The sequence below is a fragment of the Cryphonectria parasitica genome (assembly GCF_011745365.1).
Source record: "Cryphonectria parasitica EP155 unplaced genomic scaffold M406scaffold_4, whole genome shotgun sequence".
In the NCBI taxonomy this organism is placed as follows: domain Eukaryota; kingdom Fungi; phylum Ascomycota; class Sordariomycetes; order Diaporthales; family Cryphonectriaceae; genus Cryphonectria; species Cryphonectria parasitica.
The window spans coordinates 1,378,342-1,401,987 of record NW_024468912.1 but is presented as its reverse complement, the minus strand read 5'-3'; the positions used below and the strand labels follow the sequence as shown (position 1 = coordinate 1,401,987).

The 23,646-nt window shown below is 54.5% G+C and overlaps 5 protein-coding genes across 5 annotated transcripts; 2 read left to right on the top strand and 3 right to left on the bottom strand.

Annotated features, from left to right (window-relative positions):
- Positions 1–3,460: 3,460 nt before the first annotated feature.
- Positions 3,461–4,599, bottom strand: M406DRAFT_68054 (uncharacterized protein; the record flags this gene model as incomplete). Its single annotated transcript, XM_040925129.1, has 3 exons — positions 3,461–4,185; positions 4,250–4,342; positions 4,548–4,599. 3 exons carry the CDS (start codon positions 4,597–4,599, stop codon positions 3,461–3,463), a joined length of 870 nt encoding a protein of 289 aa, XP_040776591.1.
- A 1,919-nt stretch (positions 4,600–6,518) lies between these two features.
- On the top strand, positions 6,519–8,128 carry M406DRAFT_289845 (alpha/beta-hydrolase; the record flags this gene model as incomplete). The annotated part of the gene is made up of 3 exons (XM_040918872.1): positions 6,519–6,823; positions 6,932–7,195; positions 7,235–8,128. The coding sequence occupies 3 exons, from the start codon at positions 6,519–6,521 to the stop codon at positions 8,052–8,054; spliced, it is 1,389 nt and encodes a 462-aa protein (XP_040776590.1). The 3' UTR covers positions 8,055–8,128.
- Positions 8,129–8,295: 167 nt separating this feature from the next.
- Positions 8,296–9,095, bottom strand: M406DRAFT_355995 (uncharacterized protein). The gene has a single exon (XM_040923319.1). It carries the CDS (start codon positions 9,082–9,084, stop codon positions 8,656–8,658), a length of 429 nt encoding a protein of 142 aa, XP_040776589.1. The 5' UTR covers positions 9,085–9,095; the 3' UTR covers positions 8,296–8,655.
- A 397-nt stretch (positions 9,096–9,492) lies between these two features.
- M406DRAFT_276297 (SAPS-domain-containing protein) lies at positions 9,493–13,751 on the bottom strand (the record flags this gene model as incomplete). The annotated part of the gene is made up of 6 exons (XM_040918276.1): positions 9,493–9,589; positions 10,128–10,141; positions 10,810–11,015; positions 11,064–11,571; positions 11,758–12,981; positions 13,056–13,751. Coding segments are annotated over 6 exons (2,745 nt in total), but the record flags the coding sequence as incomplete, so codon positions are not given.
- Positions 13,752–16,755: 3,004 nt separating this feature from the next.
- Positions 16,756–17,850, top strand: M406DRAFT_60290 (uncharacterized protein; the record flags this gene model as incomplete). The annotated part of the gene is made up of 2 exons (XM_040924674.1): positions 16,756–16,818; positions 16,987–17,850. The coding sequence occupies 2 exons, from the start codon at positions 16,756–16,758 to the stop codon at positions 17,848–17,850; spliced, it is 927 nt and encodes a 308-aa protein (XP_040776587.1).
- Between the last annotated feature and the right edge of the window lie 5,796 nt (positions 17,851–23,646).

Sequence of the window (23,646 nt, the reverse complement as noted above, 5' to 3'; positions counted from 1 at the left end):
GGTCGGCAGGTCATAATAATAGAAGAGCAGGTCTATGGGAGTAGAGTGCACAGGCTGGGTATCTCTGAATCGGTACAAGACGTCTACGCCGCAGTCGAATGGATTAGAAATGAAAAGACGGAGAGAGTATCGTAATGGCAAGGCAGAAATCGAAATGAAAGGCCGCGGGAAGAGCGTTGTCCGCCGTTGGAGCGAGCATGAGGAAGGGCGAGCTCATGCAGTGAGGAGTCACGATGAGAGAGTGAGAGAAGGTGTGCTTCCGGTCAAGTCAGGTCAAGGCTGTCGAATTCCCGGAGTGTATCGGAAGAAAAAGGTAGTGACAAGAGAATTACCATGCAGCAGCTGACAAGCACTGACAGATGACGAAGGCCAGGGAAAGGTCAGAGACCTAGAAAGAAGAGAGAATTTGGGGGGGGGGGGGGGGGGGGCGAGGAAAAGGATTCCAAGGGCGCAAAAAAGACGAACAGAGAGCCTGGCCGCAGGTGCAGGAACATTGATATGGAAAAGGATCTGCCCCGTCCTTGGGTGCAGATGAGCATGGATGTGCAACATAAATGTTCAGGTGAGTGTGGATCCTAAAAAGCCAGATGTCACCCTGTGGTGGCTGGCTGTAGGAATGGTACAAATCAGGCACCACCTACGACAGCATTCACCGGCCATACTGTACGCAGGGTGGTGCCGAGCGAGTGGCTCGGTCGCAGCGGCTGACAGACACCAAGAGGAGACCGACAACTGCGACGGTACCCCCAGCGACAAAAGACAAACCGTGGTAGTACCCTGCTTGTTCCGCAGCGAGGCAAGAAGAGGGCCAAGGCGAGATGAGCTGGTGCTGCACCGGAGTTTCCAGTTCAGAGCCTAGACTGACATCGTGGCCGAACAGCAGCAATAGTTTCTCCCTGGCAGCTCAAGATTCAATATTGATGTCAATCTGCTGCGGTTGAAGCATAACCCATAACAACCAACTAGGTTGATCCCGAGTCTCTAAGAACCGGGAGTGGACTTAAGGCGATCACGCAGCGGGCCGTTGGGAGACGGCACCGGCAGACCATGAGCTGTAGTGGGTTAATGGCTAGGGCTCGAGCCTGGCAAGTTTAGGTCGAGAGCGAAGACCAATGCTGTTGGTAAACAGGCACCAGGGTGTATGTGGGGGGGGGGGGGGACACCAAGTGGGCGAGTCTGTGGGTGAGCTGGGTGAGATTGTGGACATGAGATGAAATGGAAGTGTGGACGCCACGGCACTCCACGGCGGACAAATTGTGGGCAGCCCTCGGATGTGCCCTCTCTCTCTTTCCCCCCTCGGTCCTGTGCCCTGTGCGGTGGTGTGCTTGCTGGTTATCCATCTCCATTCATTTTCAGATGATCAATATTTCTTGATCTGTCGGGCTCACAATTCGTCTTGACCCCCTGGCTTATGCTCTCCAGATCGTTCGTTTGATGCACCTCACTTCTGTGATCGTAACCGAACAGCAGATGAGCTGGCTGACCGTTCATTGCCCGCGGCCATCGTGGTCACTTTGTGTGCGTGCGGCACGGCCGATCGCCGTCCACCCATCTTTCTTTTTTGCTGACACGCCGAGATGTACCAACCGCGTGTGGCGCAGGGTACTTGGTCGACCTATCATGCTTGCCGGGGCCCTCGAGTACTATGGTACTATGGTATCCATTTGGGGGCCGAAAAGTGGACTCGGTTGCCCTCCAGGGTTGCTGTCGCTTGTCAGCCGGATTCCATCTGGGGGGGGGAGGAATGAGTCGACACCGGAGATAGAGCCTATTCCAGGCCAGTTCTGTTGGCCGCAGAGCATCATCAAAGGGGGTTTCAGCAATCGTTTGATGGAGCTGTCTGATCTCACAGAGACTATTTAGAAGGGTCTGAGGGACGCTGATGCCTATACAGCTCTGTATGAAGAACGTGGTGGGTGGTTTATCCGAGACCGGTTGGCTGTTCATTGTGGTCTTCATAAGGGCCCTGGTGACACATCAAACTGATAATTGGGCATGTGATTGATGGTTCGTGCTGTACATGTCAATAGTATGTGTGAGAACATGGATATTAGCTCGCCATCCAAGAAAAGTTGCAAATGATGGTGTGGTGCAGGCATCGATGGAAGCTTGATGGAACAAGTTGAAGAAGCATAGGGAAGCATGTGCTGCAGGTGGGCCCGCAGTGCCGGAGCTGAGCCCTGAGAAGACCTGCTGTGCGTACGGTAGAATGTGCTATAGCATGTAGGTACGATCACCGTAATACCATAGTACAGTAGGTACCATGGTAGAGTCGGTCCTTCCTGAGACATACATCTCATGGTGGTAGCTCTTACTTACTTACTATGGTACTGCGCAGTGCTGTGGTGATCGGCTGTGACCACCATAATTAGGCGCTCCCAGAGCACCTTCCGCGGCAAATGCAGTGAACTGAGCCAATCATCTTCCGGGTCGCCCACCCAAGCTTCTGCGGGGAACGTGGGCTTTTGGGCTTGGGCTTAGTACCTAGGTACCCCACCTGCCCATCACTGTACCTTGAGTGTTCTGTCTGCAGGGGTGTCCTTGATTGTGTTCTCACAGGAAACAATCCTCCTCGATCCTTGGCCGTTGTTGCCATCACTTCTCATCACACCAATCCCCCCCACAGGTTCTATTCCTATCACAAATGTCAGATTTTGAGAGGGGGAAAAAGAAACCACAAAACAAGGAAAAGATTACTCCACTCACAATCAACGGACACTCCCTCTCGTCGATTCCTCTCCCGTGTCTGACTCAAGACTGATGCTCAGGAATGCACGACATTGAGACAGTGTCACCAAAAGAAGACTTACCATACCAAATACTCATCTACACAGCCGCGACCGCCCTCAGTCAGCCCTGCGGATCTCATGAATCCCCCTGGCTATATCTGGATTCTCGTTCGGCGAGATGACGGCATATCCGCAGTCTGTGTCAGTTCAGTGAGCCACCTTGCCACCTGTGAGCAATCGAAACGAGGGACGCAGCGGGGAAAGACGGGCAAGACCTCCTCGTCGCCGTTTCGCAGCCCTTATTTCGGTCAACTTCTTGGTGCGGACGGCGACTGATCATGGGCTTATGCTGTATGCTGACTGAATGAGTAAATTTGTAGCCCAGTGCTGAAGCTAGGCGAGTTCAGGCCATCAGAGCACCAGAAGGTCCCTATCTGCCTTGCCAATAAGAGATGCATAATCTTGACCCAGCGTGCAGCGTAGGGCGGAAGGGGGAAAGGGTGGTGATTCTAGCGCGCTGCAGGCTGTATTAACTTTACCAGGCTGCTGGTCCTGATGTCACACTCGAGATGGGACAAGAATAAGACCGTAAAAGGAACGAAATCCAACCACCCCTTTCTGCAGATGTTCACGGACAATTTCGGGGCAGTGAACAGCTCTCGGAACCGCAGATGGAGCATTCCTTTCTTCTTCAAAGTCGCCCCCGCGCTCACCATCGGTAGTATAGAGCATCACCTCGTGGTCCAACAGGGGAGGCCAGGCAGCAAGGCTAATTTGTCAAAAGACCACCTAGCAAGGCCTAAGCATGCCTCATTTCGCTGTGCAAGGAGGAGGAAGAAGTTCGCCACGTTGGCATGCATCCCTTCCTTGCCGTTGGCTGAATCTGTTGTCGAGGGCGCGTGGAAGTCATCATCAACAAGGCGTAAGGCCGGTTGAGTCTCAGGCAAGCCTCGGTCCCCGGTCAGGTAGACAGCCGAAGTTGGTCTGGACATGGATCTCGTCGCACGGCGGGGCAGCTGCGGCTCCTCCTTAGCAAAGTCAAGCCCTCCCATGATCCATGGATCGTGGTTCCTGCAGACGCAGGATCTAAGGCTGTCGAAGGATCTGGGCATCTCTACGCTAGCAGTGCGCGCATCAGCGAAACCTTCACAGAGGTCTTCTTGTCTCCTTTCGGTTCCGATGTCCTGGCCTATCAAACTTAAACAGATCATATACGTGATCCGCATCTGAGGGTGACTTGATGTCGAGATAGCCCGGGACCAGAACGAACGAGGGGAGAGCGGGCCAAGCACGTAGAATAGCATCTCCACGTCGTCCCCGCCGGGCTGTCCCGCTATGTCGCCAGGCCCTCTCACTGCTGGTATTCGGAGGGTGGCCATGTTAGTGGCGGCCCTGGCAACCGTCTGGACCCGTCTGCCTCTGTCCCTCGTGATTTGAACCTCACGCGAGTGATACCCTGCGAATCACGCCCCAGTAAGCTTGTGTCGTAAAGAGCAATCTGACACCCGAGGGGCACTTACCATCGCCTCTAGGGCTTGGGCTTCTCAGATCAATTCCATTGAAGCAAAGGTTCCAGAGACTTTCTCCTGATACGGACTCGGGCTTTGCGATTACTGACCACAAGTTGTGGCATCGGGCCGCTGCGATGTGCGTCTCACTACGCCAATCACCCGATCTAGGCACATTGGGCGACGTTCTTGGAAGACCCTGCATACGAGGAAACGCCATGAACCGAGTGGAGCGTTATGTATCATCATGAATCACCTTTTGGAAAGATGGGCAGTCCTGAATATTACACACAGGACTATCACGGCATACCATCGGCTCTCGTTGTCATCATCATTGTCGTCGTCGTCGCCGTCGTCGTCATTTCTCTCTCTCTCTCTCTCTGTGTGTGTGTGTGTGTGTGTGTGTGTGCGTGTGTGCCAGGCTGGTGCAGACCCACACATCTCTCTCATCTGGCCCATCGATAGACAGTAACACCTACAGCAGTTAATCGTCACCACTCTCCGGATACACACGTCCATTATTGGACCCCCACCTCGTCTGACCGTCTGCCGCCAACGCCAGGGACGATTCCGACGCATTTGGCACGATGTCACCACGACGGCGTGCCAAGCACCTTTGTTTTGCAGTTTTGCATCATCACAGGATGCTTATTATAACAACATACTAAAATAAAAGAACCGGCATCTACCGCCGCCGATACGAATGCGTACCACCATGACGGAGATGCAACGGCAGGTCGTCCTGCGTTAGCGCACTCATGCATACAGCCGTTGGGTTTGGTCACCTCCGCCTCCACAATCTACATAGGACGCCGCAGGTCACGCACGAGGAGTAGTTCTCAGATGCTCGATCGTGACCGAAGAGGTGTTAAAGGTGAAGGAGGCCGGAGGGGGAAGGAAGTCTCTAGCAGCTCACATTCCAGGCATTAGGCAAGTCACTAACGGTTCTCGGACTACCGTCGTGCCTCGAACCGGCCCCGAGTGGAGCAACCCGGAACCGAGCCCGGTGGGAGGGAGTCAATATGCCCGTTGTCAGTATCAGAGCCCGGCTGTAGTCCCCATCCCTCCTTGGGGAACAGGAAGAAGCAATCAACTTCATGATGGAAAATGCGAGCACTGCCTCTGACCTGAAAGCAAGATGGCAGCATTAGCTCACAGCAGACTATACGGCAGGACCATGCAGAAGTGTTGCGAAACCGAGCCGTCTACGCATGTTGCGTTGCGTTGCAGCGTGGCGTCTCTACCCGATGCTTCGCCGCAGTGGCCGTTACGTTACTATGCACTTCAGTATCACTTCAGTATTTAGCCCCCTTGATAATCAAAGTCTCATGTGAGCGCTGTTCTGTTTGGAGGTTACACTAGAGTGAAGTGTCGCCTGGAATGAAGAATGTGTGCTTGCGCCGCAGCCTTGAAAATACTGGCCTGCTCAATGGTTCTAGTGGGACTTTAACATGCCCTAGAATGCGCTGTAGCTTTCTTACTAGCCCCGATCGAGTGGGGAGCAAGTGTCTTCAGCGCGAGATGCCCAAGACAGGCTCCTGCAGAGAACAGCGCCTCGGGACCGAGTTCGGCCGCGATGGTATGATCCCGTTTCTTAACCCCTCCGAACTGTCCCAAGCTCGAACAATGGAAACAACGAGACACGTCGACGAGCTCCGCCTCGCCAGGTCACCTTCAACGCCCACCCTTTCCCATTGATCCGAGTCACCACTGTTGGAAGCCGTCGATCCCACGTCAAGGCCCCAGCCGGCGAGCACGCCCTACGGATCGACGCCGTGTGACGAGATGGCCCTCCCGCCCTTCCGACACTCCCGCTGCCTACAACGCATGACGGCTCAAGGAACTCATCAGTCACTACACGTTTCAGCCGGCACAAGTCTGGATTTCTTGGCCCCTTTCTCGCACAGGGCAGTTTCGGGACTCGTGGGGGACTGAGTGACGGCTTAGAAGGGGAGATCACTCTCTCCTCCTCTGTATTTTCAATATGATCTCTAGGCTTCTCTATGCAGTCTACGCGCTGCTTTACGTCCATATCTACCTGAGGGTGAGTCGTTGCCATTCAACAGAGAGAAACGGCGATCCTCGAATGTAGACAGACTTGCTGACTTTGGAATTGTTCATCTCGCAGTTCATCTCCCTCGTACGACCGCCACCGCAACAACGGGCATGACGTGACCTGTCTCGGTCCAATGCCTGGTCAAGCAAGACGACCTGAAGAGCGACAGGAAGATAACCCTCCACCTTCCTGCACCACAACAGCCCCAGACGAGCAGTAAACACAATGTCAGCCGCAACACTCACCCGTCCACCACCGACCCACGCATCCCAAGCCGTCCGGAGGCCTACAGAGTCACAGCACGACAATGGCTCTCTTGATCACATGCACAGAAAACGAAAGAGGCAGAAGAAGAGCAGGTATCCACCGCCGTTCACACAAAAGGTCGGCCTTGCGGCGCAGGTCTATGGCCTCCAGGGACTGTTGGGCACAGCAACATGGTTCCAGGGATGGCGGGAATGGCTCTACCCGCCGGGTGGCGGACCGAACATTGTGAAAGCCTACGAGGTGCGGCCGAGCTTCGGCGTGCGGTACAGTGACCTCTTTGCTTCTCTCTCATTCTCTCCCCTCGCTCGTGACAGAGGCGCGTGACGGACTGACGGACTGACTGGCTGACCTCAATGAAAACCCACCAACAGCATCTTCTTCCCGGTATCCTATGACCTCACGTCCCCACAAACACTCCCGACCGTCTTCTCGATCCACGGCGGCGGCTTCTGCCTCGGTGCAGCCCGTGATGACGATGAGTGGAACAGGGCGTTTGCAGACTCGCAGGAGATGCTTGTCATAAGCCTGCCGTACTCCAAGGCCCCGCGCGCCCCGTTCCCCGCTGCACTGCACGATCTGGAGTCCCTATACCTGGCTGTTCTAAGCGACGAGAGTCTGCCCATCGATCGGACGTCGTCGTCCTCGTCCTCTATAGGTACAACAGGAAAAGGCAGAGTTGCAGTGCTTGGCTACGACGCCGGCGGGAATCTCGCCCTAGGCCTAAGCCAGCTGCTTGCCATGCGCAAGAATACAGTGTTCCCCTCTGCGGCGGTCAGTATCTCGGGCTACCTCGACCTCGAGAGGTCCGCAGCGGAGAAGTCACAAAACAGGCCTTACAGGGCTGACCTGCTACCGTGGCCGCGAAACGGGACAGTCGACCCGCTGGCGAGCACGCACGAAGCGTATGTGTGGGGGTACACGCCGTACGGGCACGATCTCAGAGACCCGCTCCTGAGTCCTGCATACGCGACTTGGACTGACGAGGACGGGGCTGGTGCTAGTGGTGCAGGTAGAGGAGGACAGGGAGGAAGAAGTGGTGGGCTTCCGCAGCATGTTTGTCTTGTTGGGGCTGAGCTGGACATGTTGGCTCACGAGAGCTGGCGGCTAGCCTGTCGTCTGGTCCGGGACGGCGGCGTGAAGAGGGGCGACGGGCAGTATGAGAAATGGAGAGTGCCTGACCCGGATGCCGATGATCTTTCCGAGAAGATCTGTGGGCGGGGCCAATCTGGGCAAGGCGAGATGGACCAAAAGGCTGATGATGGTCTGAGCCTGCGCCATAGGTCTGGGTTTGAAGTACGCTGGGCCAACACGGGCAGTGCCTCTCCTGATGGAAGCGTAAAGTGGATACTGGTCCCAGATGAACTCCATGGGTTCGACCGTGTCGTAGCCTCTCGTGCCGGAGCAACACAACTACAGCCTGCGCAGCATCGTGATACTAACGCGTGTGTGGGAGAGATCGGAGAGTGGTTGCGCGAGACTGTTTGGGGGATATGACTGATTGATTCCCTTGCTTTTCGGCAGAATCTACTACTGTAGAATAATCCCAACCAACCTCTTGCATTCGTTCCAAACCTCAGGTGTCTGCCTATCTTATAGAAGCACTGACATGAACGAGCCTAACAGTTCCCTTCTCTTCCTCTCTCGCCTCTCCTCTTGTCACACAAACACACACGCACAAATCACAGTTCAACGACACCGATTGGTCAAGAGTCACTCTTTCTCGTCAATATGCGATGATGCGAGCTTCACATATCATGACCACACTATATAGTACAAATAGACAGACCAAGACAACAAGACTGGCCTCACCAACCCCCGCCCCAAATACGCGCCCCAGTCCCCATCAATCAAATCCCTATTTCATTGCACGACCGTCATCCGTGATGCCATGATGCTCATCTCTGAAAGTTTCCATACATGCAAGCAGCTAGCTACAATCTTCCTCGGCAAGGAGCCAGCAACAAACAGCAGCCACAGCAGCATTATGTCCGCAAGTCATTTCGTTAACTGTACAGCACAGCATTCCAAATCCCATGCAAAGACCCCCCCAAATGGTATACGTTATAGAGAGACAGATCCACCGTGGTCATTCTCTTCAGACAACAACCTCATCCTCTCCCTCGTCCGGCTCCTCAATGCTCGTGCGGCGCTTGGCTTCGACAGCAGCTTGGACTTTCTCGCCGTCCTCGCTTAGCACGACCGGGCGCTCTCCCGCCCCTCTCTTCTCTTCCTCGGCGCCAGATTCCGTCTTCTTTGCATCCTCTTCAGTCGTCTTGTCTCCCTCAAGATCTCCTTCTGCTGCCTTCTCTGCCTCGGCCGCATCATGCTCCTCCTTGCTGCTGCTGGTAGCATCCTTGTCCTTCTTCGTAAAGGGCCACAGACCCATCAGGCCTTTATTTCCCGAGGTGGCACCACTGCTGCTGCCAGCTCCTGGAGGTGGATGCACGGGCAACGGCTTCACGAGGATCTTCTCCCTGTCCGCATCGATGCCAGTTCCACCTGCCCCCCCTTGGCCCTCGGGCATGGCGAAATCTCCAAACTCCTCGTCCTCATCACTACTGTTTCCGCCACCTGCCGCACCTTCTCCCATCTCCTCCTCATCGGTAGAAGAGTCTCGCCCGTCACCAAACTTCTCGCTCTTCTGAGCAGGCTTGTTCTTGCGAGTCCCGAGTGCTCCACGCCACCAACCACCACGATTCCAGCTGCTGCCGCCGCGGGCACCATCGCCAGATCCAGCACCCAGATCTCCATCGTCACTACCCTCGTCGCTGCCTTCGTCGCTGCCCTCGTCTTCATCATCTGCAAAGGGATTCCTAAGTCCACTCTCGGAATGATCACCTTGCATGAGAAGCGAAGACATGCCACCACGACCAAGGCCAGTCTCAGTCTCTTCTTCCACATCACCACCACCCTCCTCTGCTTTGCGCTTAGAAGCAAGGCGTGCAGCAAAGGCCATGCGGGCACGCGAGGGAGGAATGTTCAGTGGTGGTGGGGGTGGCGGGGGTGGCGGGATGGATGGCGGGTTCAGGCTGTTGGATGCGCTGGTGGAGTTGAGCGGGTCCGTATAGGCGCGGAACTGGAGCATAGGTCAGCATCTTGCAGCAAGAGTATCATCTGTAAATCGCCGGAGGTCCTGGCAGACAAAAAGAGATGAGACGGAGAAAATAAACAGGTAATAGAGCGAAGGATAGTCGACAAGAATCACCACCAGAGCACGGACGAGTGACGAGAGCCCAGGATCCACACCAGAGTACCATGAATGAGCCGACTGAGGAGACTTGAGGCTTGACCGGAAGGGAACGGAACAATAGGTCGAGTAGGAAGGGGGTCCTCGATGCAAGCCAGCCTTGCCAGCAGTTCAACCCGCAAGGATTTCAAAACACAAACGACACAGACGACGGTGATCAAAACCCATAACCGACAAAGAACAGCAGCGTCCATCGTCATCCGCGCGGGAGAACGAATCTGGCGCATCTCCCCGGGCCGGAAAGACAAGACGCTGAACTACTCTCTGCCGTACCAAGCCAAACATCTTTTTTGGAACCCCAGCTCTTATAAGACCATTACACTTCCATAGAACCCTACATTAAGCTCCAACTCCTCCTCGTTATGCCCACATCGTCGTTTCCGCTTCGTGGCGAGGCTGGGCGAGCTCGAGCAGAAATCCTCCATTGCTCTGCTGCGTCTGCTTAATGGGATGCGAAGGGCCTGGGTTCCTGCTCTGGGGGGTGATGGTTGATACGGTCTCCGACTTGTCGCTCTCCACTTGGTCAACGACAGCTGTCTGCGACTCCCCATCTTCCGCTTGTCGGACAGGGTCCAATTCCTCTTGCTCCTCCCCCTCGCGATCTTCCTCATCCACGTCCTCCCACTCGTCAGGCGAACAATGGTCCAGGGACGCATCCGAATGTTCATCCAACGACACGTCCTGAAACGATTGATCCTCTGAGAACCAAGACCTGCTAGCTGCGATGAAGTCTAGGCCACCCGGAATGTACTTATCATCAGGTGACTCATGGCCCAGCTCGTCATTGTCTGACAGTCCAGCGCTTCTGATCGGGTTGGCAGCCGTGCGAGAGATGGGCACTTTGGATTGTTTCGGTGGCTCTTCATCATCCCCTGAATCCTCCTCGTCGCTGCCGTCCACAGCACTCATGCTGACAGAACGAATAAAAGATTGCGGCGCAGGGCGGCCCTCGAAAGACAAACCAGAGTGCCTCCTAGGACGGCGATTTAGGGAAGAACTAACCTCATTGTTGACATCCTCCTCGTTCTCAGCCTCCTCGTCCTCGTCTTCATCAGAGCTGCTTCCAAAGCCAGACATCAGGGTCCCAGCAGAGATGGCGAAAGGCCCGATCCCGTTTCCTCCTCCATCCCCGCCCATATCACCCAGGCTGCCGTTCAAACCTGCCTCCGCAAGGGCGTTGGAGCCACCGCTCTGAGAGCTGCCGAATGCTGCGCCGAGGCTGGATAGCCCTACTGTAGCAAGGCCGCCGGCTTGACGATTGCTCAGAGCCACCTCGGGGCGAACTCCGCCCAGTATGGCATTGTCACGTTCTCGGGTCTCAGCTAATGCACCCTCGACGTAGTTGATCCATTCCTGGTCCATGACCCTCTGCAAGACAGTCTCACTGAGAAGCTCAGGCGGGTGGCGCTCAGTGAACTTGACTACCTCCTCGGCAATGAGTGTAAGGTGACCCATGTAGCCCATCCGGGTCTTTGACTGCCGCTGCGACTCCTCACTAGCGCGTTGGCCGTTGATGATCTGGGTCGTCACGTCGGCAGCTTCAAACAGGGAAATTGCCAGGGTGGGGTTGTAGCCGCGGTCCATGGGCCCATTGAAAACTTGCTGCACGATATCATAGACGACATTATGCAGGAAGTTGTTCCATGGATACTTGAAGAAGAATGAAAGGATCGTCGGCACGACATTGTGCTCAACAAACTGCATCTTCAAGAAGTCGCCGACAACAGGTTGGAGGTTTGACAGATCTGACTCTGTGGGACCTTCCTTAGCATCAGTTACGGACGCGTCGCCAGCTTCCTGCGGGGGCTGAGCCGGCGGTTCCGCCGATCCCACCGCCGTCTGGCCTTCCTCAGCATCAGGTGCCACGGCCTTTTGCTCCTCCGCTGCAGCTGTTGTTGTTGGGAGAAACAGAGGAGCGGGCTTCTCGTTATCATCAAGAGCCGCTTCGACGGGCTCTGCCGCTTCTGCTGCCTCAGTTTCGACCTTGTCAGGCTTGGCCTCGGAGCCAGCCACAGAAGACTCGGCAGGTGTGTTGGTGCCAGGAGTGCTCGAAGCCTCGCTGTTGTCGCCGGCAGCAGCTGTGTCCTGCACCTCCGGCGTTGCCGGTTTGTCTTCGAGGATAGACTTCTGCAAGTCCTCCACCAGATCCTCAACCTTGTCCTCTCCGATGGGTGGCGGCGAGCTCGGCAGCTCGTCAACTTCGACAGCCTTCTGCTTGGATGGGGAAAGGGGCGCAACAACCAGGTCTGGCTCGTCGAAGTGCGGCTTCTCCAGCTCATCAGAGGCAACGTTGAGCCGAGGCGACGTGAGGGGCTCATCCACAAAATCGTCGTCGTCCTTGTCCAAGAATGACGATGGGTGGCCAGACTGTATTTCATCTGCGGCATTGACAAACTCATGTGAAGTGTCCTCGGTCATCTCAGTGCTGTGAGCCACTTCTTCGAACCCGTCGTCTTCCGAGATGTTGGTGATCTGCAGCCGACCTTCATCAACGGGAGACGAGTGGGATATCCTCATGGTGAGATCATCTGCAGACGAAGGTAGCTCTTCACCGCGCAGGGAGGACAGCCTTCCATCGACCCGAAGCCGCTGGCGCTCGGCATCTCTTACTGCTATCAATTCCTCCGACCCGACCTCGTTCAGCAGGCCCATGTTGCTGCAGTGCAGCAGCTCTGCCATCAGCTCGCATGTCTTGAAGCGGTCGAAGCCGAGCGGCTCGATCTTATCGCCGAATGTAGAGACCAGTCGTGCCTTTTGCGCCGGGGCATTCATGATCAGGTTCATGAAGTCAGGCACATTTTCTGCAAAGAGCCGCAACAAGGTCCCAAGGTAAATCGGATCCCGACTTGAAGGGATAGCATTGGCCTCGGCGCCGACATCAGGATCATAGTCTGAGTTGTTCTTGCGAATCACCTCGATGACGATGCCCACGCCGACGGTGAGAGCGTTCCCACCACCCAGCATGTATGCTATCAGCTGCTCGACGCAGGGCTTTGACACCAGCTGCCTAGTAAGCTCGTTGGGACCGATGCACGTCTGTTCATTCTGCGAGGCGTTGGCCGAGACGGTGATGATAGCCTTCATGAAATCACCAGCTGAGGTCTGGGTCGCCCAGCTGTGCTCGGGACCGAGGAAGGAGAGGAGGGTCGGCATAACGTCTTGTGTGTAGAGCCACTTTTGGGGGGGGACAGATGAGGTTAGCGGGGGAAGGGAGGTGTCAGGGCCTCTCGTGGTTTAAGCAGACGTACCTCGACAATGCCTTGTCCAGCTTCTGTTCGCTCAAGGCTGATAATCTTGAGCAGTAGGTCCATGATCATAGGGCAGTCGACATGCCGCAGCATGTCGGGAACGGCATTCTCGATGGACTTGAGCAGGTCGATCATCTCCTCGGTCTTCTTGTCGAAGAGGGCCTCGTTGACCTTTGTAAAGTAGCTGGCCTGCAGCGGATCAAGCGGGGTATCCCGCCGCAAAAAGTCCCAAAAGTTGCGCAGCATGGCCTTGTTCGCGAGGAGGGCCTCGCAGATAGACCAGTTGTCCGAGGCCAGGATCTCGGCAGCGACATAGGCATATCTGTTGCGCTTCTTCTCTAGCTCCTCCTCCTTGTTCTCGGGTTCGGATGCGCGCGAGGACACCCTGGGCCGGGAGAAAGGTAGGACGCGAGCCTTACCCTTGTCAGTGTCGTCATCATCGTCGGCGGCGGCACCGGCAGCGGTGGCATCGGTATCGGGGGTGGCGACGGGTTCAAGCCTTGGGGCAACGACGTATTCGAGCAGGCTCACCAGGACGGGCTCGTCCCTGAGATAGTCGATGAGCTTTGCATTGTGCTGTTTCAGCTCCTGGATCAGGTCGCTCTCGTCCAGAAGCTCCTCGAGGGTGAAGTCGGACTTGTCGAGGATGGTATCGATGGTGGAGATGTTGGCGTAGCCGCCGAATCGCCAGAACATGGTGCCAGCGCTGTGGTGAAGAGCCCTATGTCACGGCGCCAGCTGAGTGACGCCAGACGGGGCACAAGATGTGGAGGGGAACGTATCGAGGATGGAAGACGGCGTTCATGCAGATCGTTGATGTTGACGACGAACGTCAGCAGGGGAGCTTGTGTACAAGAAGCCAGGTCACAAGACCTCACACGACAGGACGTGGGCGTGCCGGCGATAGTCGGAAACACGGGTGCCCGTTGTTTTCGAAGGTCTCGACCTCGAATCAAGAAGAGATGACGAGGTGAAAAATAGCCGAAGCCCGCCAATCTCCAGTGCCAATCTTGATTCCCAGTCCCCAATCTGGAGTCCACCGGGACGCATGCAGTCCTGGGAAGGATGAATGCAGAATGAATACTGGAGGGGTATCGCAATGAAGTCTATGATGGTGTTTGTGGGTCGTGATGCAGAAAACGTGGTCGTCTGCCTGCGGATGGCAGATTGGATGGACTTTGGCTGCGTCAGTTGGTAACTGGGTTGGATTGAAGTCGGTCGGAGAGAACCTGACTTGAATGGAGGTTCAGTCAGCTTGAACAGTGTTTTACCGTACTCGGTTTAGCCTGGGCGGGTCGCATAGCAGGGGGCCCAGGGCCAACAGGGCACAGCCATCAGCTGCTGCCACGAGTGTGTCTCCCCATAGTAGTAATCAACCACATGGCCTATGATGTCTGACGTGCAGGCCAATCACGCGCCACGACCTCCACGAGGCAAGCCTTTTTCAGGGTGGATAGCAGGTGGGTAGAAGATTGTGTGCCCAGGCCTACCCTTTTTTTTCCCCTTCTCCTTCTGAACAGTTAACCGCCCCCCCCCCAGCCTCCTCTCTCTTTTTCGAACTCCGATCCACGATAAATCACTATCTTCCTCATTCATAAGGTCAAACTGATTTTAGTACCTCAATTGTTCAGCATGCCGAATATCAGCGTTTGGCCAAAGTTTTCGGCGCGTTTGTCCGGGCTTTATTCTCTATTATCCATCATGCCGTAAATCTGTCCTGCACGGGACCCCTATTCATGAATTGTCACCAATTCGGACAGGGCTCTTGGAACTTCAATGTAGACCTTCACTGGTGGATATTCTGTATGCTTTATGGGCAAGAGAAGAGAAGAAAAATCCAAGAGCGGGGCCAGGCGGGTGGACGGTCCTGACGTGGCCAGTCTGACGAGTCAATGTTGATGTGTCGCTGGCGATCATGTCGGAAGACCTCGAGGACCCATCAGTATCAGATCCAAATATTATTGTCAAAAAATATAGTACCATCATCATGTTCTCATAAAATTGATCAAATTCTCCCCGTCCTTACTTTTTTCTCAATTTGTCTTTTTCGCAGACAAACAATCGGCCTGACTGATGAGTCGAGGCTTGTCTCCGTGGTCACTTGCTGAACAGCAGCAGGTTCCAGCAGTATGCTGTCATCGCCGCAATCCCGATGACTTCAGTATCCTTATTGGAGCATTTGAATCATATAAAATCAAATTTGTTCATATGATACGCATGTAGAAAAAGGTCTTGCCTACCGCAGCAGTCTATAAGAGCTTGGGATGTACGAAGAAGCCTTGAGTTATTTTCAATTTAATCTTCAAGTTGTGGCCTGCACTAGGACAGACGGACGGGACTGACTGGACGTGCTTTCCCAGATGACTCTCATTGAAACTCGCAAAGCCGATGACGATGATTTAAGATGGAAGTCACAAAAAAAAAGTATATAAGAAAGCCAATGAGTACATTCTCTTCGAACATCACATCTCAGGAGACCTGATTTTCAATGCAGCCTTTTTGCTTCTTGTTCTTGTTTCCTTCTTTTTCTTTCTTTTTTTCGTCCTTGGCTGGCAGTGGCCCCTTTCTTTTTCACTCCCATCCAAAGAGCCTGCAAATAAGGTTAATGGTGCTATTGCAGGGCTCTCCACTTGGCGCCACGCTTGGGTGAACACCACAGATGTCTCTACCACCCAAAAAGTATCACTGCGTATCATCTCCCAGAAGCCGTCCTCACCCTCACCCTCGCCTACTACAACCAACCATGCATACCACGATCCAGCATCGAGCATCGCTCACCTTCTTGTGTGGCCGCTAATCTTCAGTCTCAGTTCGATCTGCCGCCCTCCAACCTTAGGCAGCATACAGAGAGGATGCATGGTGGATTGCGGCGCCAGTGCGTTGCACCTGCAAAATGGTCCAAAGGTTCGTCCGATGCTGTCCAAGATGCTATCATCCTTACACCGGCACCGACCTTGTTCAATTTTTCCATCTGATGGCCAATTAGGGACAGTCTCAAACTTCAGTGTTGAGAATGAATTGTTGGGTTCAGTGGGAGATAATCAAGTACTTGGTCTCCTCCCGCCTCACGATGATAGTTACGCTCCTTGACCACGAAACCCTTACAGGACGGGCATCACCAGGACACCAAGTACACCATCCGAGTGTTCAATGATGAAAGACCACCTCTTCAAGGACTTCTGGCCACTGTCAATGATTTCTACACACCATCACACATGCCTGATAGACTTCCCCTTCCCGCTCCCCCTACCTTTGTCTGCATGCACGTGCATGCCATGAAGTTACATCAGCCTACCTTGTCATGATTGCATTTCCCCCCTCCACGAGACCAAACATTCATACAGCACTGGTTTCCACTGCTTCTGCTCAAATAATTTTACCCAGCGATCTTCCTTCTTTGAGAGGGCACCCCTCCCTCTCTTTTTCCAGCACGTGTGATAAAAAACAGTATCTGGCGCGACCATTCCTGCAGGACAATGCAACTACTACTCTCCACGTGCGCGTTCTATTGGCCAAATACCCAGATTATTCACCCCGCGCCATGGCCCCCCCCTCTTCTCTCAAGCGAGCCGGCCATCCGCCCACGAGGGTGACATCACGATGCTTCTCATGTGGCCAGGGTCTATGCAATTTCGGCTCGAGATCATTACTCGACCGTATGCATAAATGTCGTGATAGTTCCCCTCCTCGGGAATATAAGATGAAGAACTCGTCTATGACTTACGACAGCACTGTTTACTTGTGTCTGCAGGAAGTCTTCGCCGTCTCCTGCCCCCCCCCCCCCTCTTTCCATATTGACAAGGGAAAGAAAGAGAAATTATAATCTAATCATACACTTTTCACCATGCTGCGAACCATCTTGGCCACGGCTTTGGCAGCCGCTGGTCCATCCCTATGCCAGTCCGATATCCCCATCAACTCGGCCCTGCAGTCCATTATCGCCAATGCCTCCACGGATCCAAAATACACCTATCCGACTTCCTTGACCCAGGGCATCATCCCCAAGAACTTTCACTCCCACAACGACTATTGGCGTCCTGTTCCCGTCTACTCTGCCATCTCGGTCGGCGCCCTGTCGATCGAGGCCGATGTCTGGCTGTACAATGGCACCCTCCACATTGGCCACGAGGAATCCGCCCTCACCAACGAACGCACCTTTGACAGCCTCTATGTCCAGCCCCTGCTGTCGATCCTGCGCGCTCAGAACCCCAACAGCAGCTTTCTCACCGATGGCACCACGTACAACGGCGTCTACGACACCGACGGCGGCCAGACTCTGTACCTCTTTGTCGACGTCAAGACCGACGGCGCCACCACCTTCCCCTACGTCGTACAGGCCCTCCAGCCCCTGCGCGACGCCGGCTACCTGACCACCGTCAACGGCACCACCGTCACCACAGCACCCATCACCGTCATAGGCACAGGCAACAGCCCTCTGAACCAAATTCAGGGCGTCTCCCCACGTGACTACTTCTACGACGCCCCCATTCCCTATCTGAACGGCACCTTTTCCAACATCACCGCCGACGTCTCTCCCATCGCCAGCACCGACTTTGGCGTCCAGTTCCCGGATGTCTTGTCTAACACGGGCTTCAACAGCTCCCAGCTTGCCCTGCTGCAGGACCAGGTCGCTGTTGCCCACGCCAAGGGTATCAAGGTGCGATACTGGGATCAACCAGGCTGGCCCATCGGCACGCGCAACGCCATCTGGCGAACCTTGTGGGACAATGGGGTGGACATTCTAAATGTGGATGACCTGGAGGGGGCGGCCAACTTCTGGGAGGGGCTGGGCTAGGTTTCTGGGCTAGGACTTTTGAGAGGACATCCGTACGGCAGCAGGAGATATTCTTTGGATATTCTGTAAGTAATTGAGCGATATGCAGCCTTTCGTGTGTGGGACTCATCCAGCTGCCATGAAAGTCTCCTACATATCTTTAATTGATCCAGCAAAAACTTTGAAAACGTGTAGGGAAAGTCATTCGAAGAACTCCTGAATGGATGCGTCTCCTGGCGCTGGAGAAGTCGCATTGTGAAATTATGGGAAATGAACTGTATTGGACTGCGCTGAGGGAAGGAAAAGGAAGGAAAAGAAAGGAAAAACAGCTGGCTATCTGAGGCTATAGAGGTAGGCTGGCGATAGTGGGGCCAGTGACTCATCTGGCCTCGCACACACCCCCTCAGCCAACCTCGCGAGCCTCGTTGGCGATCCTCCTCATGGTGTTTTCCATCCTCTAGGTCCTCCTCACTCTATCTCGTGTGCCAGATCCCATTTCAAATCCATTCGTCGTACCCTAATAGATAGAGCACCGTTTGAGGCCTAAGGCCTGGACGAACTGGCTGTGTTTGATGGCCTCCAACGGCTTCGTCAGGCCGTCAGCGGCCATTTCCTCTGTGCCGACGTGCTGAATGCTGAAGTTGCCCTCCTTCGTCTTCTCGACAACCCATTTGTACCGGATATCGATGTGACGAGTCCTGGCGGCGTTGTTCCTGTTTAAGACGTTGTATTTGGCGTTCAGGCTATCCGTAAACAACAACAGTGGCTTCTCAGGGTGTATACCAAACTCCTTGAGGAACGACCAGACCCAAAGCAAGGCCTGGCCGGCCGGGGTGAGGTTCACGAACTCGGCCTCCGTGGTGGATAGGGTGACGAGGTTCTGTACCTTCGATTTCCACAGCACGGGCGCCCCAGCCACGAAGACAACGTATCCCGCTGTTGATCGACGCGTTGAGAGGTCGTCACCAAAGGAAGCGTCCGCGTACGCCTTGATGATGTTGTTCAATGGCATCTTGCCGTTGATGACGATGCCCAGGTCTGGGAAGCGTTCAAGGTACCTGAAGAGGTGCTTCTGGAGGCGTAGATGCATGGCCGAGGGGCCTACATTGCCCTTCGCCACCTTGTTGACCGTGTATGTGATGTCAGGCCTCGTGCCTGTTGACAGCCAGTTGAGGGCACCAGTCCTCTTCTGATACATCTTCGTTTCCTCATCCATAGGCTCCCAGTCCTTGGGAAGTTCGAGGCCAGCAGGCCAAGGGGTCTTTGCCAGTTTGGTGGACTCGAAGCCGTACAGCTTTACGGTCTTTTTGGTGTATTCCTCCTGCGAGAGGAAGATGGTCGCGTTCTCCTCGTCCCTCTTGATATTGAAGCCCAGGAACTTCTCTGGGTCTCCCAAATGCTTGAGGTTAAATCGCTTGCTGATGGCGGCAGCGACCTCGTCGATGTCCGAGGATACGGGGCCAGCTATCAGCATGTCGTCGACGTAGAGGATCAAAAGGACTCCAGTCTTCTCGTTCCTGAAGATACACAGCTCGTTGTCGAAAGGCTCGAAGCCAAGGTCCTTGAGGAAGGGTGTGATAGTCTCAAACCACCACAGGGGGGATCGTCGCATGCCGTACATCCCCTTGACCATCAGCCAGACCTTGCCATCACGGCGTCCGTAGCCAGGAGGAGGTCTAACAAAGATCCTATTGCCCTCAGGGATAGGGGAGTTCAGGAAGGCAACGACGAAGTCGAACTTCTTCCAGGCCAGGCCTTTGATGGCAACAAAAGCCATGAAGAGCTTGATGCTTGTTGAGGATGCGACAGCTGAGTAGATATCCTCCATAGCCCAGCTCTCCGTCTCGTAATTGCCACATATAACAGGCCTTGCACGAGGAACCTTCTTGTCTCCCAAGGGGTCCTCAGGATCGTCCTTGAGGTCGAACACCCACTTAGCAGGGAGGATGTTTGCACCTGGATCAGGGTCCGACCAGTCGTAGGTGTGGTTTTCCTCAAGTTTGGCGATGCCCTCGTCGCACGCAGGCTTCCAAGCTTTATCAAAGTCAGGCGATTGCATCGCCTGTTTGTAGTTCTTGGGTATATCAGAGGTCTTGGTGTCGATGAGGTGCTGAACCTTGAGTGCCGACAGGCAGATAGACTCGAGGATTGGTTCATGACTATCGTGAGGAACGGTAGCGTTGATGGCGAGGGCACCCAGGCCCTTCGAGGAGTCTGGAAGGCCCACGCGGTTCTTGCCTTTGGCCGCTCGTTTTGGCTGTTCCCTCGTGGGGACCTGAGGAGTGCTTGAACGAGGTCGACGGGACCTCGGGATGGGTTCCTCCTCGACCAGGACATCTTCATCTCGTACGCCCTGGGGAATATCATCATGAGGAAGGTCTTCAACGGATGGCAGGACCCTAGATGGTCCTCCCACCGATTCCTCCTCTTGGTTTATTGTATCTCGTTCCTCTACTGTTGTGTCTCCAAGAACCCCTCTCTGGCCCTTTGTCTTGTTTGTAGGGCTGCACCGAGGGTTGTTCTTCTGGCTTTCCCCAGACCCTTCCCTGCCCTGCACCTTTGTATGTATTTCTGGCTCAGGGGTGCAACCTGGGCTTGGCAATTGGAAAGGCCCTGGAACCTCGGTTGGAGTCTCGTTCAAACGTGCGTCAGGAGCTTGATCTTGAGGGTCTGAGGTCTCTCGGTCCTCGATAGGCGTGCCTAGTCGGATAATAGGCTCTTGGAGGGTAGGTAGGGTGTTGGCTTCCTCGAGGATCGTCGTGATCGTCGTGAACTCGTCTTCGATAGAGGTATCGCCAAATTCAGCCACATGCTCGACCTCCTCCATCTCTGGGTCGTTCAGAGGGGGGTCTTCGCATTCTCGTATCTTGATAGCCACTGCTCGATAGACCTTGTCAGCTTTAGCATCGTATACCCATACGATCTTCCCTGAAGGTGTATCCCAGGAGAGGAGCTTAGTCTTGATGCCCGTTTTGGCGTATTTGTCGCTCGACTGGCGATATGCCTTCTTCACGTGGATCCAGACTTCGCTGCCAACGACTCTGAGGAAGCCAGCATCAGGAATCGCCTCCTTGTCGAGGTTTAGGCGTTCTCCCAACAACTGAATGGGTGCTTTGTTGTCCTCGTTTGCTGTGCACGGGAGAAGGTTGATTACACGGCAGGCCGCTTCCATCGTGAACGGCCACAGCTGTGAAGGAAGATTAGCTGCGTTGTGGGCTGTTCGTGCCTTCTCGACTATGTCTCGGCCAGCCTTTTCTGCCTTGCCGTTCATCCACGGTGAATGAGGAATAGTGCGGAGGATGGCGATGCCGTTCTCATTTGCCCATCTGATGAGCTTTGAGTCCTTGAATAGGGCTGTAGCAAGGCCAAACTCTGGTCCATTGTCACATCCAAGAGCCTGGATCTTCCTGCCCGATTGACGCTCGAAGAAAGCAACAAACTCCTTGATCTGGCCGAATGCCTCGTGCTTCCTGTTCGCAAAGTAAACCCAGTGGAAGTTCGTATCCATATCGACGAAGTGAAGGCAATAGCGACGGCCATTGTATCCCTCCTTGAACTCGACAAGATCAAAGCGGATAAGCTGGCCAGGGGCATTGTACTTGGACTTCTGGTGTTTTCCATACATGTCCGTCAGGCGGTTTTCAAGGCACGGTTCACAGTGGAAATCCTTGTCCTTGACGATCGTGATGCCAGCCCTCTTCGCTGCACCTCGTATGGCCGCTGGGCCAGCGTGCATAAAGCGATCGTGAAGGCGTTTGTACGTGACCGACGTAAGCATCGCCGGTTTGGCTAGAAATCCACCCCCTGAGGGTTCAGAGCGGTCGACAGCCTTCAGGACTGGCACCCCCTCTTTCCAGTTGACCTGGCATACCTCCTTTTTGTTCGTGGTGTTGACGATGTGGTTCATACGGCCGTCAAAGCCATATCCACGCGCCATCAGCTTACCCACGCTGATGAGGTTGCAAGGCGTGCTTGGGGAGAATCTGGCATCCTCGAGCGTGATAGTAGCGACCGATCCATCGTCGCGTACCACGTCGAACTGTACCGTTCCAGCCATTTCTATCTTGAAGGGTCCTGCTGCTGACTCCATGGCTTCCTGTTCGCGTAGTTGGACCAGGTCCAGGAACCACTTGGGGTCGTTGAAGAGCGTCTCTGAAGCGCCTGTATCAGCAATGATGCTATCCCTCGAGAGTTTTCCGTTCTCGACGAGGGCAGAGATGGCGACCGTAGCTGGTTTGCCGGCCACGCTCGATCCACCAAAAACTGTTGGTCCCGCCGTGGTCGACGAGTTCGTCGATATTGGCTGGGTTGCTTGGCCTTGAGTGTTGTTCCTGCAGCCTCGTGCAGACGTGCCATGGCACTTGCCACATTCCTCACAGTGTTTCCAGCCAGTAAGAAGGTATCTCTTGCATTGGCAACAGTAGGAAATCTTCTCGATGATCGACTTAGGCAGCTTGACGCCGTTGACGATGCCTGTGGAGGGCAGGGAGTCCTCGCGAGGCCACTGCCTCGCACCCCCTTGAGCTCCTCCTGAAGCATTCGACGAGGTCGACGTTTGAGCTGTCTTCTTGAAGGATGAAAAGGCCTTGTTACCTGTACCTGTGACGATAGCCGAATTGATCTCTGCCATAAGGTTGTCCCAGGTAAGCGTACCGAGCTTGTGGTCCCTTCTGGCAAACGCGTGCATTTCTGGTAGCACATCCTCAATCTTTTTCAGGACGATAGCAAGGAGGAAGCCCTCTGGGGGCTCCAGTTTGAGCTCCTTCAGGCGTCTCTTCATATACTGTAGGTCGTCTCTGAAGGCTTGGAGAGTCGAGTAGTCTGCCACCTTGCAGTTTGCCAGTCGTATGGCTATCTGGTCGATGTGGTCTTCTGAGTGCTTAGGGATCGTCTTGAGGACGGCGTTGTATATCACATACGGGTCCTCCTCTCCCACAGAGAGGCCAGCGTTCGTCAGCGTGCTCCTCACCTTGTGCAGTGTGCTTTGAAGGAGGGTAACCACTGTTCCCTGCTCTTGGTTCCACTTGTTCCATCCCTTAGGGTCCTTCTCTTCGTCAGGCTCAGGGACAGAGGATTTGATGTATTTGCTTAGGCACATTTGCCTAAGGGTCGATGCTACCATCACTGACCAATCCTCGAGGTTCTTCTCGCCGAGGAGGACAGGGATGGCGTGGGTGATCGGCTGCCATGGCCGACTCGTAGATTCCTCCATCTTCAACGAACTGTCTTGCTGAAGGGGAAGGTTTAGTTGTTGTTGTTGCTGCAGTTGAGGGGCTTCTGGCGCCTCTGTTGCAGCTGTTTGTTGTTGTTGCGAGGGTTCTTCGCCGTTCTCGACGTCCTCGCAGTGTGGTCGAGTGGAGGTTTTCAGGCCTCTTTCTCGTGGTTTTTGGTGATTTTGACCGTCGCGAGCGCGTACGAGGTCAGAAATCAAAGGTGGGCTCGTAATTCAGGGTCAATTGACGAGGAATATCGTCAAATTGATGAAAGAAGAGTGTGAGGGGTCATAACCTATGGGAAATGAACTGTATTGGACTGCGCTGAGGGAAGGAAAAGGAAGGAAAAGAAAGGAAAAACAGCTGGCTATCTGAGGCTATAGAGGTAGGCTGGCGATAGTGGGGCCAGTGACTCATCTGGCCTCGCACAGAAATACTTGGATAATATGCAGACCAGCCTGTCACAACACGACATACCACAGCAGGTTGATGATATAATGTCCATTGAAAAGCTAACTCTAGTGCATGTATGAACAACGACGATAGTAAGACACGAGCTTTTTCTTCAAGCAAGGTACTTAATGTGTAAGTTTTCAGCCTCATG

Bases quoted from the DNA above. Each gene is read 5' to 3' on its own strand.
- M406DRAFT_355995 (XM_040923319.1), bottom strand. From the start codon at position 9,084: ATGCCCGAGGGCCAAGGGGGGGCAGGTGGAACTGGCATCGATGCGGAC.